Here is a 22,387-nt window from a genome sequence, read left to right as displayed (position 1 = left end):
AAAATTAACTATGGTTACCTCCAAGGGAGGAAAGAGTAGTGTGTGTGTGCGTGTGTGTGTGTGTGTGTGTGTGTGTGTGTGGGCGCGCGGCATGTGGTAAGGGAAGGCTTTCAGAATTTCTTACCATGAGCATATATTACTTTGGTAATCAGAATAAATAAATGTTACTTTAAACAATCCAAATATAAGCAGGGCCATTGAAAGATGTGAACTGATGTTCTGAATTGCCAAGCACTTTGTGGATGAGCTTTATAGACTGTTTTTGGGTAAGCAGGTCCCTTGTCCCCTTCTCTCAAGGTCAAAAAAGCCTAAGCAAAAATTCCTCCTTTCCCTTCATTCTACAACCTCTCTTCCGCCCAACAGTAATCATCCACAAAAAAGAAACATCTGATATGCTTGAGGGGTTTCCAGAAAACAAGACTTTCCCACTGGGAAGTTAGAGAGCACCCTGGGAAGAAAAATGGGGAGCTAACATTTGAGTTCTGCATGGCATCTAAGAATTCCCAAGTCAATCAACTGTATCTACTCCAAAGAGCCCCTTCTGGTCTGGGAAGGCCCTCAAATGCCAGTGGGTCACCACAGAGGTAACGTGCTCTGTAGATAAACATGTGCACACAAAGCACCGTGTCCTCAGGAGCTTTGGGGACGTGCTCGTTATAATGAGGTATTGAGATGCTGTCCCAGAGACCTGGGAGACCAAGAGAAGTCTGCAGAGCCTGGAGTCAAAAGGGCCGCGGCATGAGAGTGCCTGCTTGAGAAGACCAGGCCAGTGATGGTGCTGGAAAAGTCCCAAGTCCATCCACTCGATGTCCTGTCGGCCTTACAAAGTCTGCTGGCGGTGGGCCTGCGGGCCCTCCTCGCTGGTGTCCGGGGGCCGGGGGGGGGCAGGCACTGTCTCGGGCTCCCACACCTGTGGAACTGCTTGGATACGACAGAAGCTGCTCCAGGGGCCACTGTGACGCCGTGGTGACCCTGAGGGGCCTCTTTGCTTTCCCCCCACAATTGCTTCAGAAACTGTGAGTGTCCACACCTGCGTTCCCACAGTCACCTGTGCAGGACAAGCAGCAAAGACAGAAGAAGGAATGTTGTGGGAACAAGTGGCTTGTGTGAATAGTGGGCACCCCTGAGCCGCCTGGGTATCGGGGTCTGCCCGTTGCTCCTGCTCTCTACAGGCTGTGGGAGGACGCAGGCCACAGCCAGAGGCCAAGCTGGCCGGCCACCCGGTTATGGCTGCCTTCACATCCCCATGGCACAGCTATCCTCAGAGGGCAGGCCTGAGGGAGCCAGGGAAGGCTCATTTGTAAAGCAGGTTTCCTTTTTCACTCAACAAATACAACTGGTGCTTCCTCTGCACCCTCTCTCACAGCGGAGTGGGCCACTTTTCCTCCCAGCTCGAGGGAGCTTCCAAATGCCACCAGAAGCAGCCCTCGGATCTGGCCCTGAGACCCCTGACCCTTGCCTGCTGGAGGACAGCAGACTCCACCAGCCTCCAAGCTAAGATGCTTTTTCAGAAGGGGCCATGGGGAAGAGGGGCAAAATGGGGAAGTGGAATGAACTATGGAGACACCAGCAAAAGGAAAGCAAAGAAGGGGCTAAGGCATCTTCTGGAGGTCACTAGAGATGATGTTTACCGCCTAGTCATTGGATTAGAAGGAAGGGTCAAGGCAAAACATGGCTTTCCTGGCTCGCCCAGTCTACTAGTCACCTGCGGTTTGCCCCATTCCCAGGATTAGTTCACCATACCTGTTCAACTTCTCATCCCTGGTCAAGAGCGTCCTTAAAAACGGCCCTCCTCACCTCTGGGACTCCCCCTGCTTTTCCTCTGGCTAGAACCTGCTCTTCTTTTTCACTCAGTCCTCTGTGGCCACGGGTCTTGGTTAACGGCCCCTTCCACACTGAAAACTCTCCATACGTTTCTTTTAAAACCTTTTATTCAATAATATATACTTTTAAAATTATAATATGTAACTGCCCGTCATGCCATATATTGCCCCCGTTCCCCACTGTGGAGTCTGTGGTCGGCTAGTTAACGTGGTCTGCTGGAAAAACAGGTGGCCACAGGCCGAGTCAAGGGGCACGGGAGAGCAACAGTAACCAACAACCATTTTGCATACCCTTCACATTTCCCATGCTTTCTGGGTCAGGAGGAAGTCAACAGGAAGCCAAAGGCGTGTGAACCTTTTACATTCAGAAGTGAGGTTTGAAATACGGTGGCGGGCTGCCCTTCGGTTGGTCTGGTTCGTGCTCGCCAAACCTGCCACCATTTTGTGTCTGCTCACGGAACGTGATCGCGCTCTACACACGTTAAGACGTTTGATTTGGTTCTTGTTCTGCTTATGGAAAAGTGGGAGGAACCGCAACAGACCTGGGGAAAGAGATGGGAGGAGGGGAAAGACGACATTAATCAATCTGACCCGGAGTGAGGACAGGCCTCCACTTGCCTGTGGCTTCCTTCTCTCGAAGAGTGCTGGGAACAGTGTGCAAGCTTGACTTTCCCACGCCACTGTGTGGAAAACCTGGTAAGAACTAACTCTACGGTCTCGGGTTTCGAGTAATACCCTCTTCCTTCCTCTCGTGATCACCACTAGCAGAGGCGGTTTCGGGTGCAGGCTCCTGGGAGGAAGAGGGGAAAGCTCCGGACACAGCATGTGTGCCCGAGTCTCCTCCCTGCCTCTTGGGTTCAGAGTGCAGATTTAGGAGCACCGAGGCCTCTCGACTGTTCTGAGCAAGCTGAGTGACAGGCTCAACAGTCCAACGCTGGGTCCCCATCAGCCTTGACCCCGTTTACTGAGGATGTCTTGGGACTAATAATCAGAGGACTGTATTTATACCAGGAAAGTGCCCAGTCCACTAATAAACAAAGAGCAAAAAGGGAGCTCAAATATTTTTAACTCTCCCCTGGGAGCAGCTGTGAGGCATGGCCTAAAAACCCCATTTTCCCTTCCATGTCCAGCACAGTGAAGTGGGTGGTGAGATGCCAGCAGCGGAATTCTAGAAGCAACGTCTCACAGATCGGCACTACATCGAGAGAAAAGGACTGTGCCCCTGGGAAGCTGTCACAGAAACATCGCTTCGTGAAAACTTCCTCTGGGTAAAGGAAGAAAGGCCTTTCTTGAGAAAGGCCGCATGGTGCGTGAGGTTCAAGAAAGAAAGGACTATTTGCCTTTAAGCACTTCAGCAACTGATTTCCAAGCGTCCAGCGCCACTCAGGGTTCCATCAGTGAGAAGCACACTAATTAAAGACACCACCATCTGCCAAATGCAGACACACAATAGCGTGTGCCCGCTCTTGATGCAAGGAATGGGAGTGGGGAGAGGTTTTCATAAACGCAGAACACTCAGACACAAAGGTTAAAGTTGTGCACTAAAATGGGCCAATCCCAGAAGCAGGTGCCTAGGAGAGGGATTCTGGAGCAAGTACCAAGAAACAGCACAAGCCCCACATGACACCACTCTAGTCCCACCTCTCTTGATAAAGGAAAGCTCCACACGAAGGTGGTGATGAACTGCAACCCCCATACACACATCTTTCCAGTTCAAGGTGCACCCCTCCTCTCCCCCAAGAGACAGGAAATACAAGTTTAAGGGCCTCATAGCAGTGGCTTGTCTCCCGCTTGGGAATCTGGTGGTTATCAACATTTTTATTTTTGAAAACAAGGTTTCACATGACACTTGTCTTTCCTCTAAGGGCAGCAGCACATCAGACATCAGTCATCCAGTGATACAAAGAGGTGGCCAAGTGTGTCTGAAGTGATCATTTGGAAGGGATCACAACCCAGGCAGTGTTGCTGTTCTGCAAACAGAAGGAAATAGTTGGCTCCACGGTTCTTGAAGATTTATCCAAGCTTTCCACAGGGTGTCCAGATTTCTGTCCCAACCTCTTAGTCGCCATTTACAGCAAGAAAAGCCAGCAAGTGCAAAACTGTTAATTTATTGATTCAACGAAAGTTTTTTTTTTTTTTTTTTCAAACAATCCCCAATACATGCAGTTCAGGATTAAGTATCACATTTGTAGCACATTGTTGAGTCTCTACACAAAAGTACTCATGGCATCAGCTGTATAACCCATCACATCACTTTCCCCAGCCTCCACAACACCTGCTTGTCGTCGTTTCCATGAACACATCCATAGAGCTCAAAAGTGTTTGTTATTACTGGTTTTCTCTGCCAGATGTTTCACTGCCACCTCTCCTCCCCCATTCCCACCCTGGGGTTAATTTTTAGAAGCAGGATGTTATGCCACCTTAGACTTATTAAGCTCACTGAAAACCTCTGGCTCCTCGTGTGCTCCTGTGCACCCTGCTTTTGCTTTTAGAAGGGTTTCTATTTCAATGAACTTAACTCCAGCTTACCCCTATTATCTGCAGGAGGGAAGTTTGCTTTTTCCTGCGAGTGCCCATGCAGGAACACAGGTTTCTAAACAAATCGCTCAGTCTGAACTGGCATTAAGGGAAACTGCTAAGTGGGCTTAGAACCACTTCAATGCATATATAAAAATTCTTCCAATTGCTGCTTGTGTTCCCAAATAGTTTTGCTTCCATCCTCAACGCAGCACCTGGGAGAACCTAAGTCATTTCCCTGAGTAGGTGCGGACCGAGACCACGGCCGCCAGCTCTCTCGGGGACTCAGCAGCTGTCTGAGGGTGCCACCTTTCAGCGGCGCTGGAACCACTCCAGGGGGCAGTGCCCATCTCAGGGCGCATTCCACGTCATGAAGGTGGTACCCCTGACTCTCTGAAGAAGTCATGTTCCCTCCTCAAGACCTATCCCTTGACTGTTTTTCTTACTGGTTCCCTTTCCTTTAACCACCTTCTTGCTGAGCCCCTCAGGATTACAAGCTCTTCTGTCTCCTCCATCCAAGCAGTCTGAGTCCCTTCCTTCTCTGCAAGGGAACACACTAGCTTTGAGCCCTGTGAGCAGTGATGCGCTAGAGAACGTCTGTCAGGCCTGGTGCAGCAGCCGGTGTTTAGGTGCCTCCAAGAGCCACCACTGGCACTGCTCTAATTGGTGAGAAGACCCAAGAATGCTTGTCTGCACTGTCCACTTGGCTTTTCCCACCCAGTCACCTCCCACAGGGACAGGACAAGAGCAGGCAGCTGATATGATCCAGGGGAGAGTGAACAGCAAGCAAACTGCAGATGAAAATATCACTTGGTGTTCCATCAGTTCTGCTCTCGCCACGGGACTCGTCAGCTGAAGCAAAGCCTCGCACTTATGCTCACTTGCGGTCAATCAGACCAATCTGTATTTGGCATAGGAACTTTCTGTTCTCACCATACCAGGCCTATGTTGTCGAACACAGGCAGTACCTGAGATGATAGTGTAACACTACCCTGTTCCCCACATTTTTTGCTTTTCTTTAGGAAATAACTAAGTCCTTATCATAGGCACTTTTAACCTGTTATAAGGTAACAAAGCAAAAAAAATGCCTAATAAAAATTACTGAGATGAATTTAAGAAATAACATGCTGATCAAAAAGGATAGTGGGTGGGCAAATCTACCTTGGCTTAGTCTAAATAGAAGAACAGACTCACACACACACTCTCTCTCTCCCCGCCCCCTCTCTCCCCTTCCCTGCCCCCCACACCCTGAACTCTCCATGACCATCTCCTAACCCAGGTAAGCATTCTGAAATCTTGAAGGAGCTAGGTACATCGGGACACAGAATGGCTACGGAGATGGGAAAGAAGAGAAAAGGTCTGGACTGGACTCACTTCAGTTTGGGAAAGAACCACCTACAGTCAGCCAGCCAGCTAAGTGTCAAGACCAGACTCAGAAAGGGGCAGGCTTTTGAAACTCAGCGATGCTAAGGCATGAAGAGAAGTGAAGAGCATAGGTGGTGGAAAAGTAAAGCATACATGAAAAGGAAGAACGATTCCTGTGTCAGAGCCACAAGACAGGCAAGTTATTGTGTTTGCATCTACTAAATCATCAACGGAGAGAGGCCGGAGCACATCACCTGACTGTACTCCTCCAGATGCTTTCAATTGCCTCTGGGGAACCCAACGGAAAAAATGGAGTTGCTACTTCACCAAGACTCTCCAGTATGCTCTCCCTGCCTGGTCCAGACAGACAACTAAAAACAAAAAAAGTGGAAGGGGAGAGAATGGGTGACGAAAAGGGGAGAAGTAGGGGGGCAAAAAAGACACAGTGGCACATCTCCCTGATAATCACCAACAGTGCTGCCTAGAGGGGCACATCAGAAGGCTTCTGCTGCCTGATGTGCCAATACAGGTCCAGCTGAGAGCTCATGTCTTGGCTTTTCAGGCTGAACAAATGGACTCGTCAATATACAGAATGTGCAACACAGACAGGTAGTACCGGCATGAGAACCTTAACTGAATGCATTTCCTGGCTTTGGGGTCTTCCTTTTAAGTTGTAATCCGTGAGCTCAACTCTAGTAAGAGTTTTATTTGCATTTCAAATCCCCACCGACCAAACAACAAAAACAGAATCTACATGTAGAAATAGGACCTGCTACCAATACCAATGTGATTTTATTGGAATATGGAATGTAAACAGAGGTTTTCAAACAATCAATCTAACCTTATAAAAATGTATGGCATTATTAAATAGTTAATAAAGAAATCCTAAAGTATGATGTAGGTAAACACCTCCAGCTCTGGCCTAGCTGTCAAGTTCCCACAGCTGTGGCATGGCTCTGCAGCTGGGGTGAGGGGGGACTGCCTGCAAAGCATACGGGTGACAAGTCCCCAAAATGACATCAGCTCTACATTTTTTACTTTTTAAAGCAGAATCTAGCTTCCTTTGCTAACATGAAGGCTAGTGCCATGGGTCCCAAGCGTTGACACTTGCTCTATGTGCTCCAAATCCTCACCAAGCCCCTCGCATGATGCTCTGCTCATCCCTGGGAGTGGGCTGGCCCTGCACACAACCTGTCCCTGCAAGTGAGAAAGACTCAGCTTTGCCATCACATTCACGTGGTACCTCTCAGAGCTTAAAAACGCAGGTTACCCTGATTACAGAGGGAAACTGCTTCTCATGAGGATAAAACGAGGCAAAAAGGGGGGTTGGGGAGAATACATTTTTCTGACCCAACAGGTCTTTCCTAAATACATTCTAATAGGATGTTTCTCTCCCTCCCCAGCCTGCCTGAAGACTGACTTTCCAGCTTTCACTATGGTTGTGACCAAAAAGTCTCTTTCAGAGAGGTGTGTTAAAACAGGCACACGCACGCGCACACACACACACACACACACACACACGGATGTATGTGCTGGGAAATGGTGAAGCTTTCCTTACAAGGCTGCAAAAGGAAAAAAAAGGCTACACAGAAAAAACAGCAACAAGGTTTTATGGTTAGGCAAATCAACAAAGGTTACAGTGAGCTCCAAGTTATGCACTTTGCATCGAACTTTTGAGGAGACAGACGGCCCTGGACACAGCGTCACAAGGTTTAAAGTGATGCCTTCTGACAGCAAAGGGGACCCTTGTGAGAGTGACTGCAGTTTGCTCCCAAATGAATACACTTAGAAGAAAACTGCAGGGATGAGGTACATTTCCTAGAGAGCTCATGTCATAAAAAAATACATAAAACATGAATTTGTAAAAGAGCTTAAAAAAAAAATACTGTCACTGTTTTAATATCTCCTTTTCGTAAATGAGGCTGGTGTGTCAGTATAGACTGCTGACATTTTGCTAAAACTTGAGCCTGAATCTCACCAAAGGAAACCCAGACCACAGTGGAATAGATAGGAAGTCAGATATTCAGAGCTTGTTGACTGAACAGGTTAATTCAACAGCGGTCTCCTGTTAAATAAACGCAAATGCACAACAACTCCGAGTCTCTCATCTCCCATGCATTCCAAAGGGAGTGTTCCCTCAGATCCTGAACTATGTGCATCGTCACACTGCCAGAATGGCGGCTCCCTGTAGTAACTAGTACTGGGGAATTTCTTTCTTTCTTTTTGACATTTAGGTCTTTACTCTTCTTTGCATTTAGAAGGAATGACTAGAACTTCTTTTTATCACATTGTAGTTTCCTTCAAGATTTGTGTTTGGTTGGTTGATTTTATTGGCAAGCATCAATGCCGCATTACCCGTCGCCTTCCAGACTTCACCGGGCTGCCGTGAGGCCACTGGAAAGCACAGCGTTGTCTGCACAAGGTTGGGACTGCTCCTTCACCACGGGGTCTGCAAGGAAACAGGACAGAAGTCAGCTGAATCAGGGCTGGTAGGTGTGGGAGACACCATCATGACAAAACCCCTTCCACGGTGACATAGACAGACTGACAGGGAAGACAGAGTCAGAAGGGCAATGGAAATCACAGAACTAGGGGCGCCTGGGTGGCTCAGATGGTTAAGCGTCTGACTCTTGGTTTCGGCTCAGGTCATGAGCTCAGTTTCGTGAGTCTGAGCCCCATATTGGGCTCAGCACTGACAGTGTGGAGCCTGCTTAGGGTTCTCTCTCTCCCTCTCCCCGCACTAATAAACTTTTTTAAAAATTAAAAAATAAAAACAAATTACAGATCTAAGGTTATAGAAAAATCAGACATTGAAAAATGATCAGGGGAATTTTCTCTTAGAGTCAACTCCTAACACTTCCCTCAGAAGGCAAGTTCAATCTCTGAGGCCCATGGAAAACAGAGGCCCAGACTCACTAACTTCCCACTGTTCAAAATTACTACTTATTTTCTTATGTGTTCTTTTCCTTGAATACTGTCATATCCAACCCCCAATTTCTTCAAATCATGTGTGCTAATGAGTACTTTGGAGCAAAGGGAGAATGAAAAGAGCCATTAGAAGGCCTATCAATTTTAAGCAACAGTCATTTGAAACATTTTTTTTTCTTACAAAAGATGTGTATTCAGAAAAGCAAATAAATCATGAATTACTTACTATAAAACACTGGCATTCTTAGTTCAATTTAACTCAAAGGGTAAAAACGGCTTCCTGTGCCAGAAATTGGAAAGAGGACATCTGAGTTGCACTTGTCTGAGGTCTAGAAGACCAAAGGGTAAAATCTTTCCAATTTCCTGTCTACTAATGCTTACAGGCCAAGAGGTTCAAGATTTATTTTCTTCAGGTAAGATTTGTTTAATCTTAGGGGGAGGAGGGGAGGAGGGAAGACAGCATACTGGCCAAGCAACAGACAGGCTGAAGGTTTTCTTCTCAATTCAGAGAGTGAACAGAGACGGGTCCTGTAACCTTCATCCCCAGTCTCCCCTGTGCCTGGACTAAATCATCTCATGTCGCCAACAATTAAGGGGAAAGTTTGTTGGAGACATCTTTATCGGTGGGGGGTGGGGAGGCCTGTATGCATGCAGACAATAAGCAACCACATGCACTGAATACATACACACACTTTGAAGTGAGACCTAAAAATTCTTTAATGCAGGTGAGATTTTAGTGCAGTCCTTCCATACCTGCTTTCCTTTCCTCAAATTCCTTTTGTTTATTTAACTCATTTCCTTCTTTGAAGATACACTACAGTCACCTTATCACTTTTAACTAACTACTTGGTTTTTGAAGGGAAGAATACCTTTGGTTAGGTTTCCATACAAATTTGAAAACAAATTTTAGATACTTGAAAACAAATTTTAGATACTTGTGATCTATAAGCTCAGGGCCACAGGGAACAGTCCCTCCCGGACTTGAGGGAGCTAAGGCAGTGAACAAGCAAACCCCTCTGCAGAGCAACTGCAAAGTTGTCTCAACGGTCTAGAACTAATGAGGCCAAATTCTAAGGACGATTCAATACAAATACCTAGAATTCTCTTGACTGATCTCAAAGATGAAGAGAAGTATTTTTCCTTTAGTAAGTTATGCCCCTGAAAACAGTCCCTGGAGACTCACAGAAGTACGGGTGCTCCATGGCCTCTTTGGCAGTCAGTCTCTGCTGATGGTCGTATCGCAGAAGTTTGTCCAGAAGATCTAGGGCCTCGGGGCTGACGAGATGTCTGTTCTCACTATGGATAAAGTTTTCCCAGCGTTTCCGTGAATGTCTGAGAAAAAAGGGAAGCAATAGTATTCTGAGATTAAATTCAACAAGGATCCTGACGCATTAGGGCTAAAGCCAACAAAATCTTAGAATAATGCACTGATTCCAAGCTTGTGAAACCTCATTCTCGCTGGTACCTGTCCCACCCCCACACAGATACACTCGCAGCATCCTAAAATAAAAACTGTGCTCTATGACTGATAAATAAAATTAGCTCTAACTTCTACATATGATTTAGTTTGTGGCACCTTTCTAGATCACTTTTTATGCCTCAGGCTTTTAGTCAATTTTGGTGAGGCACAGAGGTGATGGGAGTTATTTTTGTTGTTCAGCAGAAATATTTAGAGAGCTAGCCTCAGAAACATAGAGGTTCCATAAACCACTGTTTGAATATTGTCAACACATTTACTTTTCAACACTACTGCACTGTACCTGAAAATATGCTTTCAAATTTGCTATCTTGTGGAAAATCCATTACACCGAACAAGAAAAACTGTAACAGTCTATCACAGCTTTCTAAAATAAGCACATGCTGTACCAGAAAGCTGGTTTCTGTAATAGGATTTTGTCTTCAATTTTTTACTGATTGACAGACTATCTCTTGGAGAAGTACAATAATCGAAAGACACATGTAAACACTGCCCAAATACTCTCAAAAAACAAGTTAAAAAAAATACACACAGGAATAAAGAAGTGTATTTCAATTCTGCTAGGATTAGCCAGCGATTTCAGCCAACACTCCCACTTTTGAAATGGGGTAAAACCCTCTTTCTCTCTCCCTCTCTCTTACTTACTGTCCCAGGATATCGTTGAAGTGCGGATCTAGGTCTATGTGATACTTCTTCAGATAGCCATACAGCTCATCTGTACCCAGAACCTTGGCAATGCGAACAAGCTGAAACACAAAACAAACTGACCAAATCACTGAGCACAGGGCTCACTGCAAGCCTGTGAGGTGCTATCCCAAGGAATTAGGGGGACTTCCACATCACTCTACCTCCAGACACCAGATACAGACTGGAGCTGGGGGCTGACAGCGGCAGACACAAGGACACGATGTTCACAGAAAGCAAATTTCCAAACTGCCTTTAAAATGGTAACAACTTATGACAATAATCTAGAAGCTGACGATTACAAGAGGCATCACCTAAGGACTAGAATCTAGTTTTATTTAGACAAGGAGTGCGTGACTTCACAGACGCACTCTGGAAGTGGGGCATAATATCGCTTTATCTGTTATGTTTGGGGACCTGGTAACCACAGACAAAATTTCATGAAATTCTTTACCCTGAAGGAAAACTTATGTGCAGACACTCAACGATATTTAGTGGCTCAAGGGTATCACCCCTGTCAAAGTACTCCATTTTCTCGGCTTCTGCCCCTACACAGGGAGGGGCTAGTTAGTGTTTGCTCACCTGGTCGTAGTTGTCCTGTCCATGGAAGAAGGGCTCCTTTCGAAAGATCATGCTTGCTAACATACAGCCCAAACTCCACATGTCCAAGCTGTAATCATACATCTGAGGAAAATAAGGTTGGCCTGTCAGGGAAGGGTGTTACAAACGCATTTTTCAGATCTGAATTTCTAGTCTTCAGGGTGACCTTTGCACATATTTTACAATTCGAAGCAAAAAAAAAAAAAAGTCATTGAGAAAAATTTGAAATTATCACTTTGGGTGGGGTTTTTAATATATCCAAACTGCTAAATAAACAGCAAACGGGGAGAAGCACTAAGGCAATACACCCCGAATGCACAGGTGCTTGGCTAACAGTTTTACCTGATAGTCCACGAGAAGCTCCGGGCCCTTGAAGTACCTCGAGGCTACACGGACATTGTACTCCTGAGCAGGGTGGTAGAACTCTGCCAGGCCCCAGTCTATCAGTCGCAGCTACAAACATGACAGAAATCAAACATGTAAAGCATGTAGTTCTAGACTCCTGTGCCTTGGAACCAGGCCCCATCACACTGGCTAACAATTACGTGGGCCACACAAAAAATGTCAGCAAGCGCACTGGCAAAAATTACACTTTCAGCAACTGTGGAAGAGGTCATTTCTAGAGCAGAGCACTCAAAATCCTATTTGCTTTTTCTTTTTGAAAATTTAAATTATCCTGGGCTTCTCATTCTCTTTAGATCAATAAAACTTAAGCTTTTCTTTCTGTCTCCATAGCACTTCCATGTATAACACATTCCCCCATCATTAATAACTTCCATTATAAGTTCTAGCCACAACGGAAAGGGTTGGGGACATACAACCCCAGTCCAGGATCAAAGCACTGCTCCAGCTTCTCATTAATCTAAGTAACTGATTCATTTACTCATCTATCAGGGACAACCAGAACTGAATATCAAAATAAGGAGGGACCCAAGTGTACTTTTGAGGCCAGGCATATTGGTCTGAGGGTCATTAAATGAAGTAGAAACCATCAGCTGTAGTTTCTTTGCAGGGTCCTCCAGAAAACCATGACCAAAATAAACAAGGGACTATAGTTAGGTTCAGCTGTCTACTTTCCTTGTGTACTATACTTATGCAAAGTAGAAAGCAACGCTGGAGACTAAGAAGTAACAGAAGCCCGCCAAAGAAAACAGCATGGGTCTCCAGTACCACCTCAGTACTGGCCAGCATTTTGGTCGGCGGTAAGCCTTCCAAGGAAAGACTTGTTGCTGCCTGGCTGCAACGGTACCTTTTTCTGTTGATGATCTATCATGACGTTGTGAGGTTTCACATCCCTGTGCATGATTCCCTTGCTGTGGCAGTAATCCAGAGCCTATTAGATAAGAAAGCACAGAGAAAAATAAGCAAACCGTCTACCAATTCCCAATGCAAGCATATTCTTATTTGTGATAGCTTGACTTGAGTATCTCCTAAAGTGCAGCTTACTGTCTGTAACAGATGAGAATAAACACGCTCAGAAGATATCCCTTGCTCTCTGCCCACTATGCTGGCAGCTGGTGGAAAGGGGGCTATGTTAAAAAGGAGACAGAGACACTTTGGACACTCCTCCTGCTTGTAGTTGGTAACACTTTACCAGCCACCTAGACTCAGAAATCATACATCAGCCTGTTAGTCTAATTCAATGGGTTTAAAAACAGATCTGGGAAACCCACTAGAGTCACTTCTCATAGGGGGTTCAAATGCCACGCCAAGAGTCCCTGTGGACACGAAGAATGGTATCTAAACGTATTGTTCAACATGGCTTATGTTTTAGACAAGTGCCCCATGTGGATTTTTGAGATTAACAAGTATTCTAGTATTAGTATTTTCCTTCAAAAATAATCCCCGAAGGGTGCCTGGGTGGCTCAGTCGGTTAAGCGTTGACTTCTGCTCAGGTCATGATCTTAAGGTTTGTGGGTTTAAGCCCCGTGTCGGGCTCTGTGCTAACAGCTCAGAGCCTGGAGCCTGTTTCAAATTATGTCTCCTTCTCTCTCTGCCCCTCCCCCACTTGTTCGCTAGCTCTCTCTCTCTCTCTCTCAAAAATAAACATTAAAAAAATAATTTAAAAACAATCCCTGAGCCAGCTGGCCTTTAAGAATTATATTCTGGGGGCGCCTGGGTGGCTCAGTCGGCTAAGTGTCCGACTTCGACTCAGATGATGATCTCATGGTTCATGAGTTCGAGCCCTGCATTGGGCTCTGTGCTGACTGCTCGGAGCCTGGAGCCTGCTTTGGATTCTGTCTGCTCTCCCCCACTCATGCTCTGTCTCATTCTCTCTCTCAAAAATAAATAATAAGCATTTTAAAAATTAAAAAAAAAAACATTACATTTTTACTCTAAGGAAGGATATTACTACATTATATTTCTACTCTAAGGGAGGATATTGCTTCCTAAAAGATGAATGATATGCAGGTAAGATTTTTAACTGTACGATACTTTTTTTTTTTTTTTAGCACATTTGTAGAGTTGTACAACTATCACCATAATCCAGTCTTTACCATCTTCCCAAGAATTTCCCTTTAGCTTGCCTGTGATCAATCTCATTTCCCATTTGCCCCCTACCTCAGCCTTAACCACAAACCTGCTGTTACTATGGATTTGTCTTTTCTGGACGTTCATTAAGTGAAAAATACAATATACAGCACTTTGTCTATCTTCTTTCGCTCAGCAGGTTGCTGAGATTCATCCGTTACTTTCTTCTTGCTGAGTAGTACTCCACTGTGCAGACGCACTAGTCGATGGACATCAGAGCTATTTCCAGTTGTTAGCTATTATGAACATTCATGCACAGGTCTTTGAGAGGGCATAGGCTTTCATTTCTTTTATGCAGATTCCTAGGGGTGGATGTGCTGTGCTGTATATTAGTTTACATCAGACTTTTCAAGAATGTCCTAAATGTCTTCCAAAATGCCTGCTCCATTCTACATTGCCATCAATAACGTATGAAGGCTTCTTTCTCCACATCCTCGCCAATGCTGGTCATTGGTTCATCTTTGTAATTACGACCATTCTGACAGGTTTGAAGTGGGATCTCATTGTGGATTTGAATTGTATTTTCTTAATGAGTCATCAAAGTTGAACATTTCAGGTGTTACTGGTCATCCTCTATTTTCTTCAGACCAATGTTGATTCAAATCTTTTGCCCGTTTTTTCTTCAGGCAGTTTGTCTTTGGTGTTCAAGAATGCAAAAATTTGCTCTAAATCTCCTTTTCTAACATAGTATCTACTTTCATAAATTTCAAATTGGGCACTTTGGCTGGTCTCAAAAAGCACTGCAGCCCACTCAAATGTTATTCCCTGGGTAACAATACTTGCAGCCATCCATCATCTTGTGGTACCTACTATGTGCTCGGCACTGAGTGCTCTTGGTAGAGTTTTCCTCGGGACAAAATTAGGGTTTCTCAACCTCAGCACCACTGACGTGTTGGACCGGGGAATTCCCGGTTGTGGGGAGCAGTCCTGTGCAGGGCAGGATGTTTACGAGGCTCCCTGGCCTCTTCCGACCAGATGCCAGTAGCACTCCTCCAAACTGTGACAACCAAAAGTGGTTCCACATATCGCCAAATTGACTTGGTTGAGAACCACTGGACTAGGCATTTTTACATAGGCGAGAATGCGTAAGTCCGAAAATGATCCCTAGGATTGGTATTCTGGGAACAAGCAAATCTTGCTTTCCCCAGACACAGGGTATGATGTTTCTTATATGTAGGTTTAAAACAGGCAAAACTAAACTTGGTGGTAGAGGAGGGGATCCTGAAGAGAAGGGACACATGAGACCTTTTGGTGTACTCATAATATTCTTGACCAGCCCTGTCCAACAGAACTTTCTGCAATGACAGAAATATTCTAAATATCTGCACTGTCCAATATGGCAGCTACTAGCCACATGAGGCTACTGAATAAACAAACTGTGGCTACTGTGATTAAGCAAAGGAACTTTAAATTGAAATTAAAACTTAAGTAGCTACCTGTGGGCAACAGCTACTATAATGGACAGCATAGTACCACATATATCTGGGTGAAGGTTTTACTTATGTGAAATCCAAAAACCTGCACACTTAAGAATTGTTCATTTATGGAGCTTCTACTTCAATTTAATTTTTTTCTTTGTTTTGTTTCACAAAAACAGTTGTAGCAAGATTCCACAGTGGCTTTGTGGCAATGTTTTCTGAAACCAGGGCTCCTGAGGACAGACCTCCCTGGATCCGAATCAGGAGACCAGACAGTGTACCCAGCAATGACTCAATAGCCCTCAGCCTCAGTTTCTTCTACATTTTTGGGAGAAGCTACATATTTCCCCTACCCTATCCCCATTTTTCTTTTTTTTACCCGAAGAGAAAATTCAGCAAGTGTTGATTCTGTTATTTTACCTGGTCTTCACCCAAAGGAATGAACTAATTAGGATCATAATACCTGGGATGTGAGAAATATCTGAGGAAAGCAAAAGTTGAACAAGTACAGTAAAAGAATTCTTTTGCCAACTTCACTGGTCAGACTCCCTGTGGAGTTACTGACATGCTTTTAGATTCCTTGGGGAAGTTATTTCAGTTTAGAATCTGATATTATATGACCATTAAGCATGAAAGACATTTTTCAAGCTTCATCTGGGGTTGTGTGCCACATTAACAGAAAGCAAGCCCTTACTGCCTAGCTGCTAGGGACATCAGACACAGAGAACCACCTGAATGACCAGCCTGCAAAGACCTGTGCCACTGGGATGTCTTCACCCGATCTAAGGACAACTGTGCTGGGTTATAAATCTTCACCTTTGGTGTGCACTAAGTGAAAACCACAAAAATCTTAACCCCTTACTTAAAAAAAATAACCAAGTGACAGATTTGGATTATAGCTCTCATAGGGTGAATGCATGGGGTTCTCTGGAAAGGGCCTCCAGGAAAGGAGCTAAGCCTGAGAGCTCACAAGACCACAACACTGCAAACCTCTTCCCACCAAGGCCTTCGTTCTGGTCTGGAGAGGACATGGAGAGAGGTGTGATAAACCCAGCTCTACCCTCCCATGTTTCTGATCTTACTGATAAAAGAAAGACCCATCAGTTGTAAGAGTGATCCACCTAAATCCACCACCTTGGTACCAATGACAAGTGGTTTGTGCAAGTGCTTATAAGAAAACACATTCACTTCCCACAGCCAGTTCTTCAAAGTCCCACTTCCTAAAGCCTCGCCTTAATTTGGGATTTTGTTCAAGCAACTGTTCGCAATCCCATCAAAACTCAATCTTGGCAATTTTCTTCAATAATGCCAGTAACTCAGTCATCTCTACTCTTTCAGAGGTCTTGAATTGAGACCCACAACCCCCATAAGACTTTAGGTAATACTGTATATGTATACAGGCATTTTGGAGAGGTTTTATAGGTTTTCCTAGTGATCCATGACCCCAAACAACTTAGGAACAATTCTTCTATCCCATTTTACAAAGCTTTTTAGAATTCTTTACCTAAGTGTTTACCTAGACTAAAAAAACTAAAACAAACAAGCAAACCAAAAAAACATTCCTCCATCAACCATTAGTGTTTCAGAATTTCCATCTTGGGATTACTAAGTCTCCTAGAAAGACGGACCATCCATCACCTCTTCTTGCGCGTCAAAGAGTAGGTTGGGAAGGGGATTATGAGAGATGGCAAGATAAAGAAGGCCGAAAATGCCTACCATCCCAGTACGCATTCCCTCCACACTGTGACTTCAATGCTCTTCCCATCAAATAGTCTACCTCTCCACCCTTTGAATGCGGGCCTGGCCCATGACTTGCTTTGGCCAACAGGGCATTTAGTAGACATTTATACAAGCAGAAGCCTGAGAAGTGCTTACACATCAAACTTTGCCCTCTCATGCTATTAAGAAGCCAGATACCACCATGGGAAGAAGCACCCTAGACTAAACCCCTGGAGGACAAGCCTTGAGGTATTCCAGCTGCCATCCCAGATATGTGAACGAGGCCATCCTGGACCAATGTGCTCTAGTCAAGGTGACCCAGACCAAAAGACTCACCCAGCTAACCCACAGATTTTTTAAAAAAAATTATTAAGTTTGGGGTGATTTGTTATACAGTGAAAACCAATAGTATTAATTAAGCAGCAAAAAGAAAACCCAAGGGCCAATAAAAGCTATGAAGGAGGTTCTGATTTCTGGTATAATGTCCCTAGTATCTCTTGACTTGGCCATCTTTCTCAGTTCCACTGAGAAAGTTTCTATGTAAAGATCCTGCAACAGAGATCTCAGTGTAAGTTAAAAAACAACAACAAGAAAACTCCCACTTCACTAAATTCTCTAAGTATCAAGAAAGAGTCTGAGATCTCTTTGTCCCCCCAAGAACTTCTCTTTTAACGAATACACCTGAAAAAATCCACTGCTTATTATGAATGTCACTTACCTTAAGCAGCTCATACATATAAAACCGGATATCAAAGTCTGTCAGGATCTGGTATAGTTGCTGAAACAGATTTCAGAAAACAGAAAGTTAATTTAGTCTCATCATATCTTGTCATCCCAAACATTGGTCACCATTCTCTATAAACTTAGTACTTAAGTCCCTAAAGAATCCCAGGAATTTTTACCATCTGATCTGGAACAAATGGGGACAAAGACCAAAGATGAGGGTCTAATACTTCAGTCTCTTGTTAAGGGGAAGAAAAAAAAAAGAATTCCAAGGGAAACATTCAAGCCAACATGGATCTTTTAAAAACTTGTTTAATGCTCCAGGATTTCAACACCCACAATTACATTATTACGGAAACGAAGTCCAAGTTGTCCAACTGTCCTCATATTCTTACTACAAGCACAGCATAGCAGTACAGTGTGCTGTAGAGAACTAAGTGGAGAGCAGGACTTGAAGAATTTCATCAGCCCATGTGGCAAGTGGCCACATCTCATGAGTGTATCTGCTCACAGAAACAGGAGGAAAGTGACTGCGATAGCCCTTGGAGATGGTAAGAGGCTTAGGAAAGGAGCAGGGGAGTGAGATGCTGGAGGAAAAAAAAGAAGAGTGACAGGAAGTGAAAATGACTCCAGGCAAAAAGGACACATGAAAGAGTTCTCATTACCAATAATCCAAAGGAACACCCACTCTGAGTTTTTTCAAAATTTCAATTTCTAGGAGACAGAGTAGCATTTATACATCCAGGTTCATTAGAGTCATCACAGAACCTCATCAGAAACTATACTATTATTTTTGGTAATCAATTCCAAGCAGAGCTCTTTCCCCATCAGTCCAAAGCAGCACTGTCTATAAAACTAGTCAGTGCACCTTTATTAAACTTATTTTGTTTCTTTATTGGAAGACTCAGGCAATGGAGGGAAACTCTCTAACGAGCAGTGACCAGCCTATATAATGTGTCTGAGGAAGAGGGGAAAGCCAAACTACACATCCTTATTTGTTTGCATTCATACGAATGATATGAAGACCTTAATAAAACATGGTTTCACATGTATGCATGTGGGGGATGGACTGCTGGGGCTCAGGGAAATAAGACTTTTAATCACATACCATTTTATAATTTTAGATCCACGTAAATATAACCCCTGTTCAAAAAGATTAAGAAAAACAATCTGCCAAGAATCAAATTTAACATCTAAGAACACCAGGACTTGTTTTTCCCTGTTAATAAGTGAGAGTAATTCTCCCCCCCAGCTTGGCAAGAATATCTGACTTCATCAGTCTCCGGGAGCAGCTGGCTCAGCGCAGCACAGGGAATGAGGACACACGGACCGGGACACCCGCGGCGCTGGGAGCTGCTCTGCTACTGGAAACTAACCTGGGGTGGGAAGGAAAGCATCCGGGCACGTGGCACCAACACGCCACCACTTCTGCTCAGGAGCTAAACACCCAAGCGTTCTGTTGTCCCCCAGCTCCACGCGGCAGGGAAGACTTTGCAGACAGCGTCCCAGCACCAGTATGGATGGACACAGGCTAAAGATACTATCTCTTTGGGTGTCAAATCAGCTTCTCCTTGGGAGGAGCTCTCCCAGCTCTCCTCTGGGAGATCCCTCCCAGAGACGCACCAAATTGAACCTCATGTCATTAAATAGACTGTGACAGTGAAGCGAGCATTTTCTAACCCTCAGAGGGGGCTGGAATATTTTATTTCCATAAAACAAATACTGGCTATTTTATCATTTGGATTTTTGTCTGTGGAAGGCATTCCTCTTGTATCACGTGGTATCTATACCAAGCATCTGTGCAAATGGTATAAGGCATAATAATAATAAATGTCCTTGGACCGCCAACATAGTGCTTCTAGCTACTCCAACCAATATCAATTTTATGTAATATAAAAAACACTAGATGAATGAATGTATTAGGCCTAATACATTACAGAGTCCTGAATGACAGGCCGACATTTACTCTCATTTCTCAGGAGCTTAGGATAGGAGAAGACCCAACTACATGTTACATTTTACCACCTGGGCCTAAAATTTAGGACTCAGTAGGGTCCACAGTCTGGCTCTGACCAACTTTCACAGCTCTGTCTCCATTTCAGACCAAATAAACCTGGTTGCTTCCTCCATTCTTCCTTCTCCAGTGTCCCCACCTCCTCCCAAATCTCTAACATCCCACCCCTCTCCCTCGGCCTATAAGTAAGCCCATCCCATCTACTCTCTACAAAGCTAACAGTGGTTCCTTCCTTCTCTGAACCCATGCTACTTAATGTCCGCTGGGGTGTTCAGAGGACAGTGACAGCAGCAGCGTCCCCGGAGTTGATGCTCCCTACTCAGATACTAGCAGTGACCTAAGGTTCTCTAACCTGGCTGTGAGCACCAAGAGGCTGCTCCCCTCTGCCCACCCCTCAAGTCTCATGCCAGCGCCCTCACATATCAAGTGCATACATTGGTAGGGAAAAACGGGTTCTGGGGCCGGTGGTAGTCACCAACTTGGTGACTCAACTTCTTTGCTCTCCCTCCTGCAAATATGCAAGAAGCCACTGTACAACCTGGTCCACAGTCTAAGCGCTAAGATAACCGAACAGTGGAATAGCATACCCTGTATACACCCCACCCCATGAATGGTGGTTCTCAGCTTGTACCCAGAAGGCAGTTGATGAACATTTGTCTTCGATGATGTTCACCGGTGGAACAAAATTAAAATGGTTTCCCAGGAAATACAAGTCCGAAGAGTCTATGACAAGTTATAAAGGGAAAGTTCACATGAGCCACACTTTTCCTCCATTCTTCTTACCCAGCTGTGTCCAATGGCAAATTGTCAGCAGGAAGTTAGCTTTGCTTTTATTTTTATAAAATAAGTGACTTATCAAAAACAAAGCAGGCCTATGCTTCTCAGAAGATTACAAAGATGCTGAGGAAGACTATTCACCAATCCTACATTGGTTCCAAAGCTTCAAACACAGGCATTTTCTTAGAAATCAGGGCTATCTGAGGACTACCCAAAGGGCTAAAGGTGGAAATTTCCTAGGACTTTTCATTAACCCGCGAAGGTCTGAGGAGGACAATGGAAAAAAAAAAAAAAAAGTCAATTTGATTAACAGACTCCAAATCTCCTTGGGTTTAGAACAACCGCCCAGAAAGGAATGGCCACGTGGGCCTCACTTTTGCTATATACCCATAGGTCCTTGGACTGAGGGTATAGCTCAGGTGCATCATGACCAGGTTCCCCATCCCCAGTGACTGTCATTTAGGATGACTACCCACTTTAGGAAGGTTCCTAGTCACAGGTGGGAATCAGCAACACAGCAAACTCACGCTGCACACGCAGCTGGCAGATTCCCTCACATACACACCTCACTTGGTCTGTATCCAGAAATCCCAGGGGGCCCCATGTAGGGAGAAGAAAAAGCAGGGGGAGTGGGACATAAAGTGAAAGGTGCCTAATGCAGTTGTCACCTGTTTTGGCATCAATGTGTAACCCCAAGATCCAGAATAAAAACCAAGGTTAATATTTTCAGAAATTTAAGGAAGCAGGACAAATCATTGATCAAGCAAATCAAAGTTATGACTAATGACCTGAAAATGTCTTATAAAGAAGATCTCTGTATCAAACTCTAACAGCATTAACAAGGCCTCAAGATATCAGCTAGTGAAGGCCCATCTCTATGGGAGTGACTTAGAAATTCTCTACGGAGCAAAATGGGTCTGCTTCCTTTTCAAATGCAGTCTATTAACCAAAAAGAATGAAATCTTGCCATTTGCAACTACGTGGATGGAACTAGAGGGTATTATGGTAAGCGAAATTAGTCAGAGAAAGAAAAATATGACTTCACTCATATGAGGACTTTAAGAGGGAGGGGGCCAAAACATAAGAGACTCTTAAATATGGAGAACAAACAGAGGGTTACTGGAAGGATTGTGGGAGGGGGGATGGGCTAAATGGGTAAGGGGCATTAAGGAATCTACCCCGGAAATCATTGTTGCAATGCTAATTAACTTGGATGTAAATTAAAAAAAAAAAAAATGCAGCCTATTCAGGGGGCCTTATCAATCTTTAAAATGTCCAAATGATAGATTTTGCTTAAAATGCATACTTGTTTTTTTAAAGTTTATTTTTATTCTATTTTGAGAGAGCGCCAATAGGGGAAGGGCAGAGAGAGAGAAAGAGACAGATTCCCAAGGAGGCTCTGTGCTGAGTGCAGAGCCTGATGTGGGGCTCGAAATCATGAACCATGAGATCATGACCTGGGCTGAAATCAAGAATCAGACGCTTAATCAACTGAGCCACCCAGGTGCCCTTTTATTCGTTTTTATTTATACTCTTCCAAAGGCATAGAAAGATGAAAAGCAGGTCTCAACAGAAACTTTTTCTTATACAAACGGTACTTTAACTTTCTGGAGAAAATGGTGAGTTTGGGAGTGTTCTGTAACTGTTCATTCCACTTTTAGAAACTGGCCTTTCCTATTCCTTTGTTTGGAAATTCTTTTTTCTTAAGTGTCACTATGTATCTTTTATTATCACTTTGACACATATGAAGCATAACTGAGGATTTCAAGGAGAAATCAACCAAACCAGCTCTTTCATAAAACGAAGTATC

The 22,387-nt window shown here is 44.4% G+C and overlaps 1 protein-coding gene across 4 annotated transcripts in view; it reads right to left on the bottom strand.

Annotated features, from left to right (window-relative positions):
* Positions 1–72: 72 nt before the first annotated feature.
* The window catches only part of CSNK2A2 (casein kinase 2 alpha 2), a 40,778-nt gene continuing 18,463 nt past the window's right edge, over positions 73–22,387 (bottom strand). For 2 of the 4 annotated variants that reach the window (XM_047835925.1, XM_047835923.1), the window contains 8 exons: positions 17,782–17,841; positions 12,644–12,727; positions 11,737–11,847; positions 11,377–11,478; positions 10,756–10,856; positions 9,817–9,965; positions 8,061–8,154; positions 1,914–2,365 (listed from right to left, as the gene is read on the bottom strand). In XM_047835925.1, the coding sequence (XP_047691881.1) occupies positions 8,078–8,154; positions 9,817–9,965; positions 10,756–10,856; positions 11,377–11,478; positions 11,737–11,847; positions 12,644–12,727; positions 17,782–17,841 (684 nt within the window). In that variant the 3' untranslated portion in view covers positions 1,914–2,365; positions 8,061–8,077. The other 2 variants (XR_007147385.1, XM_047835924.1) reach the window with 2 other exon arrangements.

This window comes from Prionailurus viverrinus, chromosome E2, assembly GCF_022837055.1.
Source record: "Prionailurus viverrinus isolate Anna chromosome E2, UM_Priviv_1.0, whole genome shotgun sequence".
Taxonomy (NCBI): domain Eukaryota; kingdom Metazoa; phylum Chordata; class Mammalia; order Carnivora; family Felidae; genus Prionailurus; species Prionailurus viverrinus.
This window is presented reverse-complemented; position numbering and strand designations above follow the sequence as displayed.